The following is a 15,597-nucleotide window of genomic DNA, read 5'->3' as shown; positions in this document are numbered from 1 at the left end:
CATACATTGCACAGCAATATTTTAGGCAGGATAAACACGAGTCTAGATGTCATTGTAAGCAAGAAGGATGAACGGATCAGCATCGTAGGATAATTACCTTGAGTAAACGCCAAACTGCAAACTGGGTGCTTAATATCTTTAATGAAGTTTTGAAAACGTAACATTTGTTATGAAAGGATGCTATGCGAAGTAATTCACAAATAAACAACCGAAAAATATAATTTTCGTGGAGTATTAAATCTAATTTATTTAGGGTGAAACCTTTAAATTGATGGGAACTCGACCCACCCCCCACCCCCCCCCCCCCCAAAAAAAAAAATGGATTTTGGAATTGCTATTTTATTTTTTAACATTTTCGAAAATAAGGGAGTCACCAACCGGATTACATCATGATAAATTGCAAACCAGCTTACCTTATTTTAGCTGTGACCAAAATATATAATCCTTTATTTAAGAATCATATATTTTATAAACAACATTCCAGACCCGATAGCGGAACCCATACCTTGAAAGAGAATTTGACCGCCGCGTTTTATCAAATCCGTTTATTTTTCTTTATATGAGTTTTCTTTCTCCTTTAATTGTTTGACGATTATGCCCAATAATACACCCCACCTCAATAAATTCTTTTAAAATGTTATCCCAACTTCAGGTCAAACTGCCAACTCTGCTATCACAATAATTATTCTAGAGCAGTTAAAAAACCATACCCATCGGGACGGCACACACCCAAGGAGTTAATTACTCCTTAAGTTCGGGTCGATGCAGGCATAATTGCTGGCATAGATATCAAATTAGAGAAGGTTATTTCCTACGAATCCACTCGTCGTCTATTACGCTTTTCCATGATTGTCAGTAAATTGTAAACCCAAGCATGCGATTTATCCAAGGTTTTAATCAAGTAGAGATCATACTAAAAATATCCCTTTGATCTCAAGCCAAAAGGTTGAACCGATTTCCTGTGAAAGATACTGCATAAATACTATTAGCTGAACAAACAGAAACACATTCAGCTATTATTACCTATCACTTACATAGGTATTCACGTTACAATTTGGACGACGACGCTAATCCGCCACTGAAACGCAGTGAATATCTCGTAGGCAGTTCATAGTCTATGTGATATATTTGGTCTGTAGCAAGGAGGTCTAACTATGAAACAACAAGATAAAGAAGAGAAGCGGACGAACAGAAGACAAACAACACTGAACAGCTTGTGTTCCACGTCAGGCTTGCTGTTGTCTGTTGTGTGTTGCATCGCGCTAATTCACGTGGAACTCAGAATACAAGAACATCATCGACTGATATCACACTCAGTAACATTCTGTGATAAGATGGAGACGGAAATTCTTCGAAAAGTAGCACAATATTACGGCAGATGGCAAGGTACAAACGGCAACAACTGGCAAGGGACAAAAGGTTGGTTTTCTTTAATTTTAAAATCCTATTATTTTTGCTACTGATAATACTCCACTAGCAAAAAGAAGTGTGAATCAATATAGAATTCCATAAACGGATTTCCAGTTTATTTCAGATCGCAGCCATGATTTAGAATATCAATGTAGTTCATAAAATGGAAACGGAGATGGTCTCCCATATTGTTCTTTATATACAGGTCAAGCCTGTCGACCAGATGAGTCCATTCTGGGTCACCTTAATTCGTTAATTAAAAGTGAATACGTTTACATCATTTTGAATGGAAAGCTGGTGGAAGTGATATTTCCGTCTCTCCTGAGGAGAAAAAAATTGAGTACGGTATCCTTTTTTCTAAGAAAGTAACCCGACTTGTGTGTGGTCTGACATCTTCTATGAATTCACAACCCTGGAGAACTCGGTAGCGTTTATGGTGTTTTAACATTGTTTTTTCACATTTTCTTAAGTTGACAATACCTCTAAGGGTGATTTCAGTCAATCAAAAGTTTGACGCGCCAGACAAGACTAAACGAATTACCGCAGATAAGCAGGAACATTGACTTTTAACACTGTTTTCATAATCCATTTTGTCTGGTCCCTCTCAAGAGTAAAAATAAAGTTGATTCTCTTTCTTATCACATATTTTTTTCAATTTTCGATGAGTATCCCTGCTACATTTATCAGATAGTCTTCCCTAGTACCCAAACAGCCGATCTACCATTTTTAGAGCCCATCACAGTAGCTTTTGGAAAACATACCTTACCGCTATTTGGCAACTGACATTGCCTAAATTGATCGCACTGGAAGAAAAACAAACAAGTAATTAATATCCAATTGACTTGGCGAGGAGCCCGTTATGCTAAGTGCGTCAGTTTAATCACATTTCAATTTTAATATAAATAGCACATGTATGACTGACATTGAAAAGCTGTGTGAAAACATTTCTACTGATAGGCTTTTGTACATTATGCTTTTGTTTCCCCACTAAAATGCTTCACCTTTATGCTCCATTTTTCCCACTAAAATGCTCGGTCTCCCCCAAAAGGTCACTAAAATGCTCGGATAATGCTCATTTTACAAACGGTTTTTTTTTTAAATTAATTTCAAAGTTTTTAACATGGTGTTAACACCAAGTGTTAACACTTACAAAAACGTACAAGTGTTGCAAGTAACAACAACAACGTATACAAGTTCAACAGCCAAAAACATAATCCTCAAAATCATCTACAAAGCTTAGTACAGAAAGTAGTTAACTATCTCTAGAAAGTTATTTGTAGTTGAATTTTGAGTTTTAGCCCTCATTTTCTCTAAAAAGAATTCTTTTTTTTTCTCGGGGGAAAAAATCAATTTTCCAGGAAAATGCCACTAAAATGCTCGAATAATGCTCAATGCTTTTGCCTCACTAAAATGCTCGAAAAAATGCTAGCATAATGTACAAAAGCCAATCTACTGAATTGTGATCATCTTTCGCCCGTTTTCTGTTCAAAGGACATCGATTATACATAAACGGCACGCAATGCATGTAGAAGCGATGTTGTTTAAGCTCGCAGGATGCCAAAGCAGTTGAATGCTGAAATTGATTTTGTAGATTAACGCATGATAAAACAGCATTGTCTGTCATAAAAATTAAAATAATACATTTTCTTCAGAGATTTGCTGTTATTGAACAACAGTTTTATTTTATCTTTGACTTCGCGTTGTTGCGTTATATTGTAGCGTGACACCCGATATACTCGCGTGTGATCAAGAACTCAGCAAGGTCAAATTCTGTCGTGTCTGCACATTTTTGTAAAGAATACGAATGGAGAAATGTCAGTTTTCTAAATCCAACAGGACTTATCAAATATAATGTTCCTCTTTTGTTTATACTTTGTATCAGTCCTTTCTAACTATCCAGGTGAATTTTGCTTAATGTTCCACGCGGCGATTTCTTGTTCAATTTAACTTGATTTCTGCTTGCATTGCAGGAAAACTCTCTCTGGTCATGTTCATGTTCAGGCGTTACGTTTATTTTAAGAGGGATATTTATTCAGTAAATGATAAAGTACAACTCTCACTCCAGACCTAAAAGCTGCGTTTAATAATAGCGTCAAGCAATCAAACTCAGTTTTCTGTTCATGTTTGACTTCTTTCACATGCTGGTGCTTATGATCAATTGCAAACTATTAAATCCGTATTCACGATGATTTCTTTTGTAGATCACCAGGAGAGCTTTTCAAGAGAGAAACGCAGTCTATCACCAGGGTATTTGTCAGAAAACGCAACCTTAACAGCCTCTGAAGTACAAGAACTGATCAAACAAGAACTTGGTTTGCTGAAAAACCAAGTCTGTGCTAAAGACCACACGCTCTGCCGTGCAGGACCAAAAGGAAACACGGGACGACGAGGAAGACCGGGAACCCGAGGAAGACCAGGTCCCCCAGGGAAACGTGGTCCCATAGGGAAACCCGGGTCAAGCTGACCTCCTGGTAAACATGGACCAATAGGAGTTCAAGGACCGATGGGCATAAAGGGGGATATTGGAGTGCCGGGAGACCCCGGTCCCGTGGGACTTAGAGGCCCGCCGGGTATGAAAGGCGTCAAAGGTGAACAAGGCCAGTCTATCTCCACTCCATCTCTGCTACAGCGTCCTGTTGGAATGACAGTCAATGAAAGTCAGACAGCCATCATGAAATGTACAGCGGAAAGCCATCCAAGTCCAAAGGTCACCTGGACCAAGGTGAATTCGTCGCTTAGCTTCAGACCTGTTGGACGTCACGTGGTTGAGTCCAGTGGCGCTCTGATCGTGAAGGACGTGAGACCTGGAGACGACGGAGTTTACACCTGCAAAGCTGAGAATATTCTGGGACAAGTGAATGCCTCGGCGAAATTAACTGTTCAGTGTAAGTTGTTTTTTTTAAGTGTAAGAGTTTTATGGTTTTCCAATTTTAGCGTTAACAAGGCAGCGGTTTTTTTTGTATTAGGTATGAGCAAGCAAGAGAATATTGAAAGAGAGAGAATAAGCAAGAGAATATTGAATTTTTTTCGGAATTGACCTTGGGCTTAAATTTGACCCCAGAATCAGAAAACTGCGAATATTTCTCAGTTACAAGTTGATAAAACTTTTGCGACAAGGTATTCTATAATAGGCTATTTACTATTTTCTTTAAGATAGACCATTCACTTAGAAGCTGCCTTGAGAAATTACATCTCAAAACAGTTTTCTCTTCAGCGGTTCCCTGTGAAAATGTCCCAAAAGAGATGTTTTCGATATATGAACAAAAATGATCATTTGATATGCTTAGATGGATTATTTCTGAATATCATTCATAACGTACTCTGTCTCAAGGAGTCTTTGTAATATGTTGCACAGAGAGGATCGTACCATCCTTTTTATCAATTTAGAATGCCCTTGTCATGACTATTTCACAGTAATTTTTTAATTTTTATTTTCACTTGAGTTTTGATTCCGATTTTACACTTTTCGTTTCTTCTCACATTTTCTGTTCACTCGTCTCTCGACCTCATGGTTGCCTTACCGGTCAATTCCGTTTTTTTTTTTCGACTGACGTCACTTAAGAGTCACGCAATTTGTCACGGCACTTTCATTTCCGTTCCGACACCCTTAAACCAATTTTTGTTGTAATTGTTATGTTACATTTCTTGACAGTCGCTCCTCGGATCAAGTCGTCGTCCATTGCTCTGTTAGCCGAGGAACAACAAAACGTCACCATCGCGTACAATGTCACTGCTCTCCTGGAACCATATATCATGTGGTCTAAGTCAGTTGGGAGTTTGCCTGAAGACAGAACTGAAGTATTAAATGGAACCCTGACAATCTACAACGTAACAAAGAGGGACGGAGGGACATACATCTGTAAAGCAGAGAATATCCTGGGAGCAACAACAGACACCGCTCAACTCGTAATATTTTCTCGTTTGCGTTTCAAAGTCCGTCCTCCTCAAGAGATGACTCCTTTGATTGGTTCAAGTGTCCATCTGCCGTGTGTGGCCGAGAGTGACCTGAGACCTACAGTCGCTTGGACAAAGAATGGTACGTCTTCACTTCCTGTAGAGTCTAATTTTCTACAGAATGGAACACTGGTTATTCAGAGCATCAAGAAATCACACGAAGGATCTTACACCTGTAGAGCGAGTAATGCTCTGACAACAATAGAAGCCACAGTTAAAATCAATTCTCCAGTTATTGCAACTTCCTGCTCTGTGATAAGAAAAAGCTTCACCAGTGTAAGCGGAAATTACGTCATTGATCCAGATGGCGCGGGAGGTCTGGCACCATTTACAGTTTACTGTAATATGAGTGACAAGAATGGAGTTGGCGTGACAGTGATAAGTCACGACAGTGAAAGTCGAACATTGGTGTATGGTTTTAAAGAAGCGGGAAGTTATTCACGTAACATTCGTTACACAGGAGCGAGTCTGTTTCAGCTGGCAGTTCTCACCAGAGTCTCCTCACGCTGTGAACAGTTTATCAAGTACGAGTGTTATGATTCAAGGATGCGCAGAAGCGGAATTACCTGGTGGGTGTCACGTGATTCTAGTAAGATGACGTACTGGGGCGGAGCATCACCTGGCAGTGGTAAGTGCGCATGCGGGATGACCAATTCATGTGCAGACTCCAGGTATGCCTGTAACTGTGACTCGAATGACAGGATGTGGCGTGAAGACAGCGGTCTCCTCACTGACAAGACACACCTTCCAGTTAAACAGCTGAGGTTTGGCGATACAGGATATTTCCCAGGCAATAAGGGTTATCACACGTTAGGAAAATTCAAGTGTTATGGCACGGTCTAAAAAGTGGCGATCGATCCAAAGTGCCAATGAGTACCTGAGCCTTTGGGTGTTAAGGTACTTCATAAGTTAGGTGCAGGTGGCTCTATATAGTTTAGTTTCCACGCAAAAAAATTTCCAAAATGCAAAATTTCATAACAAGGCAAAAATGATCAACCAAGGATTTATGTTAAACATTTCAAAGGATAGCTTTATCCATAATAGATTTTAAACTGTTTAAATCTTCAAAGATCATGAGTTTGTAGATTTTCTCAATGGAATTGCATAGAACGCCCAGTGAACACTGTAAGCAAGCGTAGTGGTTTCAATGTTGACACATGCTCGATCAAATAGAGATCTTAGGCAATTTCTATTCGTCAAGTTTTTGTCGAGTTTCCTTCGGTAAAAATTCGTAAAAGTTTGCATTGGTAAAAATTCTGCTCTTGGTGGCGCTTGCTTTCTTAGGAAAACTTTTAAAGCCAGTTCTTACGCAGAAGGAAAAGACGAATATTTGTCAATGCCAAATACTGTGAAAAATTAAAAGATTTCACCGAAGGAAATTGAAGAATATCGCACTTGAAGCCGCATAAACACTTTTAAAAAGACGCATTTGTTTGGATAGTCTTGGGTGGATGCCACCCCCCCCCCCCCCCCCCCCGTAAGGTTTTCTCCCAATTTTGAAAAAAGCATTTACCCTACAATGCTGAAACTTTCGGTAGCGCAGCTGTTCATTCATCCTTTGCGGAAATTTTGATATGTCAATCATGTGTCCATGGTATATGACGTTGCCATAGCAACGTCACAAATAAAAGCAGGTCTTGCCAAAAATCGTCATTTTTAACATTTTTCTTGATTTTTTCCAGTTTTTTAAAACAGAAGTGTAAGATTTGTTTATTTTTACATTCCATAAGCATTCTAGCTTGATTTTGCATCAATTTCCGTTATTTTGTAACTTTCTTAGAAAATGTTGAAATCCAAGATGGCGGATCCAAGATGGCGGCTCCTATGACGTCACGTGACGTCATATGACGTCACAGCCAATAAAACATATGTCATCTTTTAGAGTAAGCTAAGGGCTTTCTTCTCAGAGCAAAATAATTTCGCTACGCCTTAATATAACGAAAACTCCGGGGAGGGGTTTCATCCACCCCCCCCCCCCCTTGTACGATGGTGGGGGTATGAGTTTGCTTGTACGTCCGAGGGTTAACTCACGACTTAAACCCATTTTTTTAACAGAATTGGGTTGTTCAACACTATTTCATCGTTGCTTATTCATTACACTAAGTGCAATGAATAAGCAACGACTTGATTGTTAATATAGCACTAGTGCGCCCTATATTATGTGATTACCCTATGGAGCCACCTAGTTTGATAAGTTGTAATCTAGTTAATAATTTGTAATCTAGTATTTTGTTTAAAATTGTTATTAAGTACGGCTCGATATCTGGCAATAAAAATAGTTAATCAAAGGTTAGCAATTCAGTTGCCATTAAAGACTACATAAAAATTAAAGAGAACTGCATATGATTAAAATATTTTCTAAATATTAAAAATTAGCCAAGTAACAAATACAGATGTATTGCGTATCATCCCCGTAAATTGTCTAAATTGTGATCACATTTTCAAAGCTGATAAGGTGCGCTTGCAGGTACATGTAACAATAACGTAAACCTTACTTCTCCGAAAGTTGCCCATAACGGGCTTTCTACAATTTTGTCAAAAGCGGTTAACAGTAAGAAATAAATGCCTACTTAATACTTTCTGTTTTCTTGTTTATTTACTTTCTTTGTACTTTAACAGAGCGACGTGCCTTACCGTGGTCACCCAACAAACTTTTGTACAAGTGTCATCTTGTAATATTTTACGTTTTCATTGCGTTTTGTTGTTAATACGATGCAACAAGTATCTATTTGATCGTATTCAGCTTTGCAAGGAGGCGTGTTCGTCAAACAAATACGTAATAATATTACGATGGTACACTTGTAAAAATGTTTGTTGGGTGGCCACGGTAAGGCGCGTCGCACTGTAAAGTCCTTAAGCTTAAGGAAAATTTTAGCAAATGTTTTTGCTATCGCTGATTCAATGTAATAAGGAAGCTGGTCATAACAAGTGTACTCGACGAGAACCCATCTTGTGTAGGGGTAGGAGAGCTATGCAAGACACCACCTGTCTGATTAGCCAAATGGACAAAATTTATTGGCCTAAAAATTCAAGTTGAGACTTTCATATTCGGTGTGCATGAAGCTTGTATTGCTGGAGAAATGGCACAAGGAGGTTTGAATCTTTTTCTTAGTTTCTACTCCTGATAGAGTGGTAGCTATGCAAACAAGACACCATCTTTCAAGGTGGGAAAGGTAGCGTACATGAAGAGACCACCTGTCTGTTTGCAGAGTGGTGGGTCCTGTCTGAGTACAATGGATTTGACCATTTCCCCAAAAACATGTTTGGGGGGGGGGGGGGGATAAATACATTTATCAATTGATGGTGAATTTCTCACTCGAGACTGCACTGAGCTCGTGGAAGTTTTTCAAGTGTGCCTTAAATTGACGCCAAAATTAACAGGTTGAATACAAGCAGTCTCTCTTTTGCTCTTAAATCCGTTGCACGAACGCCGCGGTCTACGAAACACCGGAATCAAGGTGCGTGCGAATAGCTGGTTCAAGGCGTGACCAACAATAACCTGGCATTCATAAATGTGCTTTCGGTATCCCGTGTATTTGTACAAGGCATTTGCCGTTGTTTTTTTTGTAGTAGGGGTATGTTTAACTCCAATATTTGTCTCTCGCTTCACGGCCTTAGCGGGACTGTGAAACAAATCTGTCGATAACTAAAGAAAGTTGGCTTACTGAGAATGAAATTCTTCTCGATTTTCTTCCAAAGTTCATTGACTAGAGTCGAAGTTGGAGTGGAGACAAAAAGCGAAAACCAGGATTATTTTAAAATCTACAACTTTATTCTTCAATTCGTCAAGTCCCTAGCAATTCAACATTGCCGGTAGTATTAAACAAAAACAAAAAAATAAATATATCACGCCTGATGTAACATTGCAAACACGACCTTGCAAAAAGTAAATAAGGTACATTGTAGGCATACGTACGCGTATTAATACATTAATGAAAAGAAACATCTTTCCACGTGATAAGAGTGCTACACTTATAAACATAACCATTTGTACAACAATTTTTTTCACAATGTTTAATTTTACGGAGTGACACCCTTCAAATAGAAGGTCCAAGTAACATTCCCGGCACCACCTGCGCTCCTCGGACACGTGACCATAAGTCTGCCCATGCGCGGGGCCTTGGATCCTCCTTGGTTTCCCTCGAAGCCAACAATAACATTATGGGTCTTTTTACCGCGGATGCTCTCGCTCGCCTTCACATTAAAACAAGGACTATCCACACAGAACGTAAACTGGGTGGTGTGTGAGAACACGTTTTTGAACGGAATGGAAGTGGTAGCTCCTGCCTTGATGGAGTAGGGCCCTTGAGGTTTAGGAGGGCTGCAGTGGCCAAACAATGGGAAGACATATTCACCTCCCACGGCAGAGAACACGGTCAGTGTGGCCCGTGTATCCCCTAGACGGGACGGCTCGTACGTCACTTCCACACCGACTTCTGTGCCTCCACTTGACGCTGAGGCTGCGGTGATGTTCTTTTCGACATGGAAGTCCGTGTTATCCACCTAAAACGAAAAAAACTTAGTTAGTTTTTAGTTAGTTAGTTTTATTGACGGACTAGCATTATTGTAAAAGATTTTTCCAGAGAGTATACAAGACATCGTCGATCCCATCGTTGTTTCCCAGTAATTTGAATTCCAAACGTTCAGGATAATAAGAAGTAGGATGAAAAGCATCGTCTAAGAGGGTTTTGCGATCAGTTCAAACACCAGACCAGGGTTCCATCTAGGGTATTTGAGGGGTAGAAGCTAGTAACTATATCGGAAAATTCAACCAGACGCAAACAGGTCAGTGCACATGAAGTAAGTATTCCTTAAGGAAGGACACTAATTGTGTCTCAAAATACATCAGATTTCATCTCAGCGCATATTCATTTACGCAGCTCGTGGCCTTCAGCCTCTCGGGACTTCTGCCAACGATAAATCTCGGAACCCTGCAAACGTGTCCACAACGTGAACAAAGTATCATTTTTCTTGTTTTATTTTGTTTGTGTCACGGGTGTAACATAACCACTCATTCTTTTTATGTGGTTTCGCCTTCATTACAGTTCTTCCACAATTACCATTGTTTTATTCTCCGTTGCCACCATATTTTATATTTGTGTGACCATCTGAATAATGACCACGTGAAAACAACACATAAGTAATCTGTTTTACCTTGCAGCTGTACTCGACTTTAGACTTGGCAAAGTTCACAAATCGGCAAGTCTGGCTTTGACTAGTCCCCAGGCCTGCACGGAAGTGGACAGGGGCCTCGGTCCCGGCAGGCGTAGCGGTCAGGTTGAGGTCGTACTGATATACACCCAGTTCTGAACTGCTGAATGACAGTCGACCAGTCAACTCACCAGCCTTCAGGGGCAGGTATTCAAACATGCACGAGCCCTGTAAATAACGAGATAGATATGAGAATTACATAAGTACCGATGAATATCAACTGTTGGAAAGTGTGCAAGGGTTGATTGGCAGTGTTCCAGATAAGAGACGGGTCTCGGGTAAAAAACCCGATAGAGGCGGCTGCCTGACCCGACAAATGAAATGGAAAAAATAATATTTTACTTAGAGAAGTAACAATAAAAAGCAAAGAGGAAAGTTTCCAAAGAAAAAGATATTGGAATGAAATCAAATTCAAAGCAAGAAAGAAATCACAAAAGTTCATCCACCGTAGTTCTGAAGGTAACTATACTTGTCCATGGCTGTGCTTTTGATACATTCCGTTTTCATCTGCTTTCGAGCGACAAGAAAAGCAATAGCTTTACCGAAACGCTTGGCCAGGTAACTTCCTTTTTCAGCTTCAACTTAGGGCCAAAAACAGCCAAAAAATAAATTTCTTTTCTCTCCTCGCTATCTTGTGTTGCTTTGCAGTTCAGAAGGCAAAATTGTTCGAAATACAATGTTTAAATCCATTTGTGAAGTCAAAACGTTCCCGAGTTTTCGATCGTGTCCTGCACGTACAATTAAACTTGCGCCTGCATTACTACAGACAGCAGTTTCTTTTTATACTTCATATATTTTTACCGAAAAGTCTTCTAAGTTCTTGTGCCCTATGTATTATACACAAAAAGTCTCTTGTAAAAGAAGATTGTCTAGCAAATTCATATAAGGATAGAGGGTAAAAATACAGTGCAATCATTGCACTAACGAGTCAGTGATCTGTACAGTCCGGGTGAGCAGTTCAGGGCCAACAGGAGACGGTAAACCGCATAATAACAAATCAAAAACAAAATATTAATTGCCTGAATGGGTATGCTCTATGCCTGATGGCTCGTGAAGGCCGATCACTATTACGAAGGCCGATCAAACCATTATTACTAGCCATCGCAGGCTACTCCAAAACGTCTACCATTTTGTCAGTTTTCACTAACAACTAGTTACTACTCATTTATACCTGAGAGGGAGAGAGCGGGGGACGAGTGTTGCTTAATAAGGCCTGGTTCACACTGGCGACATAACGACATAGACATAACGACATAAAGAAAAGTTCAATTCTTTCCTTATGTCGTTATGCTTATGTCAATATGTTCCAACTATGTCGTTATGTTATGTTGTTCACACTGGTGACATAAAACATCAATGGGACGTGTTTTTTACATTTGCGTGACCTTGCCGTTATGTCGTTATGTCGCTAGTGTGAACCAGGCCTAACACAAGACAGTTTGAATTTAAAATTGTGATAATAACCATCAGACAACTTTTAGAAAAACATCATTTTGAAAAAAAAAATAAGTTGGATTAGAAACTTACTACAACGTCAGAACTGTACGGTCAACGAAGTAAGTTGTTGTCAACGGTCTGTCAAATATTGCAACAGCTCTTAAGAGCGAAGTTTTTTGTACCTACACATCAGCTAGCAAAAATAAGAGAAGGTAAACAAAAAACTCTTTGTCACTAGGAATTGTCCTAGTAAGGGCATTAGTATACTGACCTCAGACAAAGGCGGAACAGTAAAACTAGGCGGCAACTGGATATCAGCAACGGAGCACTGAGAATTGAATGTAACAGGGGTACTGAGGGGATTGTGTAACGTCACCACATGTGAGGTGCTCTTTCGTATGGGCGTGGCCAGGTCAATGGTCGCCATCACTCCGGGAGGCACTGCTTTGAACGTCACGTAATAAAACAGATATTCACCGCTCTGTTCGTTACGGAAAATCACCTGCAAGTTAAACGCGGACGCCAAGCATCAATAGTAAGAAGAGTGGAATTTAAAAGGAACCCTTTACAGAACTACACGGCTTGACGAATGAAAGTTGTTGTAAAACACTTTTTTCCCCTGTTTGCGGGAAACATGTTAGAAAGCAAAATGTCTTTGAAACACTTTAAGGATTAAATTTTAATTTTTAACAATGTTTAAAAATTCCAATTGTTTTAGATGGCACTATTTCACTTTTGTTTGATTTTACATTACTTTCTACAATGGAGCTTCTTGAAGCTGAGCTATTGTAATGTTGTATGATCAAGAACACAACAAATAGAAAAACTCGTAAAAAAGCAAATAAAAAATTTACGAGTTACATCACAGAACAAGAAGTCAAAGGCAGAGAGACCCCGTAACTCCCTAAATCCTTGTTTCTTACCTTAGCACTAAAGGTTCCCTCTTTGTGAGCAAAGAAGTTCAGCCTGTACTCCCGTTTGGAAAGCCCCGGGACATCAATATAGTCCAGCCCCTTCAGTGTTGTAGCACTGTCTGGTTTATCAGGCTTCAACATCTCTATAATCACGCGGAATCTAACGAAATTATAAATATAAAGTCAATGAACAACCAAAGAAGGCCTTATCAATCAAGGAAAAATAACTAAACTCCTCCCTCAGGTTAACCAGGATAAGATAATACCTTCATCACTTCTCACTCGTGAATTTTTGTACAATTTGCCACTTTCGCATTTCCCATGATGCACTTTGTTTGCCTCCTTCCTCGCCCCCCCCCCCCCCCCCTCAAAAAAATGCATAAGCATTGTTTTCAATTTCTCTTGGGACATACAGTCGTCCAAAGAGAAATTAGTATTATGGGAGATATGGAAATGGTCAATACGGACAAGGTTAATGTCGCTTTTTAATGTTACTTTTTTTAATGAAAGAAGGAAGTTTCCAAACCTCTGGGGTCGCCGTAGCCAGTTCGTAACAGTCAGCATTTCCGTGTACGGAGTCTTACAAGGCACCTCTCTCTGTATGTTATTAATAGGCTTGGGACCTTCTGCGTTACCTGTCACGTTATACAGGAGGCCATTACCATCCGGCAGGGCGAAAAACACAGAGCCCTGAAACAACAAATGTTTGAGACGTAAGTGCTTGAATAATGTTAGTGGCGGAAAATAACTACTTTATCTGAAACACGACTTTCGCATAAGAAATAACCAGGCAACGTTGCGTTTAAAGTAATACTGACGGATTTCATTCCTATCGAAATGCTCGCTAATGTTCGCAGAACCTTTGAAACTGTTTAGGAGTCTCCCGAAGTTTTTCTTTTGTTACACCCAGTAACTTTTCTCTGATTCAGGTCTCGATTATGTTGCACAGATATCTTGAGTCTAATTTTAAGAGATGCCAACACAGAGCCAAAGAAAAATACAGTCAAACCTCTTGTAAACGGTCACCCGTGGACAAAGAGTCCGCTTATGAGAAGTGTCCGCTTATGGGAGGTTAAAAATATAGTCTATAGTCAGAATGACAGCCCTGAATGACTATGGCCCGGGTCAAACGTCGAACTTCACTTTAGACGAACGAAATTGCAATTTTGGTCGACCACGCCCTCCCTCGTGGGAGGCGCGGTGGCCTAATTATATAATGGTTAGCGCGCTCGCCTCCGAGTCGAACGGCCCGGGTTCGAGGCCTGGCCGGGGCGCTGCGTTGTATTCTTGGGCAAGACACTTTACTCTCACAGTGCCTCTCTCCACCCAGGTGTATAAATGGGTACCGGCGAATTTACTGCTGGGGGGTAACCCTGCGATGGACTAGCATCCCATCCAGGGGGGAGTAGCAATACTCTCAGTCGCTTAATGCTACGGAAACCGGGATAAGCTCCGGCCTGTATGGGCCACTAGGCTCGAAGCAGACTTTACCTTACGCCTGATAAAGCTCGACCGCTGGGTCAAACGTCGAACACAATTCGTCGAACCGATCGTCGAACCTAATTCCGACCAGCAAGAACAAATATTTCGAGGCTAAAAACACATTATCACACAAATTTTAAATTTATTCATTACATTTGTATCATGAAAAGATCGACGTTTGTCCCACAGTCGATCTTCACACGTCCTTCTTCTTTTGAAGCAGACGGATAGAATGTGTTGGTCGATCTTAATTCAGTCGGACGAACTTAACTGAGTCAAACGTCGAACTTATCATGAACTTAATTCGTCTCAAGTGAAGTTCGACGTTTGGCCCGGGACTAAATGTCCGCTTACGCGAAGTATCCGTTAGCAGGGGTTTATTAACTGTAGCCCAGTTAATAGAATCTGCTGCAATAGCCGATTTTTTCAAGAAACTACCCTATCCTCTGACTAGAAACTGTATCTTACCATGTGTTTCTTTCCCTCCTGAGTCATGGTCAGAGGTCTGTACGTTAGCTCGAAGTTTTTACTCTGTTGCGGCTCCACAGTGATAGTGTCAGGACCAGTCCAGTATTCACCGTCTATCACGGGACGCAACATCCACAACTGGTTTGTCCGGTTGTGGATAACAAGGTTACGTGTGTCGCGTGTACGAACGTGAGTTGCAAAGTGAAGAACCTAGGAAAGGGAAAATACGTGTTAAACTCGTTTGGCCGGTAGTTGATAACAAGGTTACGTGTATCGCGGGTACAAACGTGAGCTGCAAAGTGAAGAACCTAGGAAAGGGAAAATACGTGTTAAACTGGTTTGTCCGGTTGTGAATAACGATATTAAGCGTGCTAGGAGGGGTAAATAAAAAACACAACTAGGTACGACAAGGAAAAAGTAAGTGAAGCTCTGGCGGGCTTATCAAATACGTTCTGAAAATCCATTTCCATCCTCGCCCGCGTTAGTCATTCTCTCTTCCTAATGGGCTACTATTCTTAAACATAAGGCCATTATTCTCATATTTCCTACGATTTACACATTTTTTTGCCCAATAATGGTGGTGTGTATGTTTTACAGTTTTACCTCCTTGAGGGGCGTTTGCGGAATACAGCTACCCGTCAGAACCAGCTTTAATGGTTTGCCTCCCTCAATGGCACAACGCAAATTCTGAAAGGAAAAAAAAGAACATCAATGACTACAA

General features: G+C 40.3%; 1 protein-coding gene and 1 pseudogene across 2 annotated transcripts in view; one reads left to right on the top strand and one right to left on the bottom strand.

The window, feature by feature from the left end:
- Positions 1 to 704: 704 nt before the first annotated feature.
- Positions 705 to 7,934, top strand: LOC144651444 (uncharacterized; annotated as a pseudogene). The gene is made up of 4 exons (XR_013570317.1): positions 705 to 1,419; positions 3,612 to 4,295; positions 5,063 to 6,804; positions 7,385 to 7,934. The product of XR_013570317.1 is annotated as an uncharacterized LOC144651444 (transcript).
- A 1,180-nt stretch (positions 7,935 to 9,114) lies between these two features.
- The window catches only part of LOC144651407 (hydrocephalus-inducing protein-like), a 61,477-nt gene continuing 54,994 nt past the window's right edge, over positions 9,115 to 15,597 (bottom strand). The window contains exons 71-77 of the mRNA XM_078511337.1: positions 15,480 to 15,563; positions 14,877 to 15,086; positions 13,453 to 13,616; positions 12,936 to 13,086; positions 12,284 to 12,514; positions 10,519 to 10,743; positions 9,115 to 9,867 (exon numbers count right to left, since the gene is read on the bottom strand). Coding sequence (XP_078367463.1) covers positions 9,385 to 9,867; positions 10,519 to 10,743; positions 12,284 to 12,514; positions 12,936 to 13,086; positions 13,453 to 13,616; positions 14,877 to 15,086; positions 15,480 to 15,563 — 1,548 coding nt within the window. The 3' untranslated portion in view covers positions 9,115 to 9,384. The remainder of the gene's footprint in view (positions 9,868 to 10,518; positions 10,744 to 12,283; positions 12,515 to 12,935; positions 13,087 to 13,452; positions 13,617 to 14,876; positions 15,087 to 15,479; positions 15,564 to 15,597) is intronic.

Source organism: Oculina patagonica, chromosome 4 (genome assembly GCF_052425735.1).
Source record: "Oculina patagonica isolate OP01 chromosome 4, crgOcupat, whole genome shotgun sequence".
In the NCBI taxonomy this organism is placed as follows: Eukaryota; Metazoa; Cnidaria; class Anthozoa; order Scleractinia; family Oculinidae; genus Oculina; species Oculina patagonica.
This window is presented reverse-complemented; position numbering and strand designations above follow the sequence as displayed.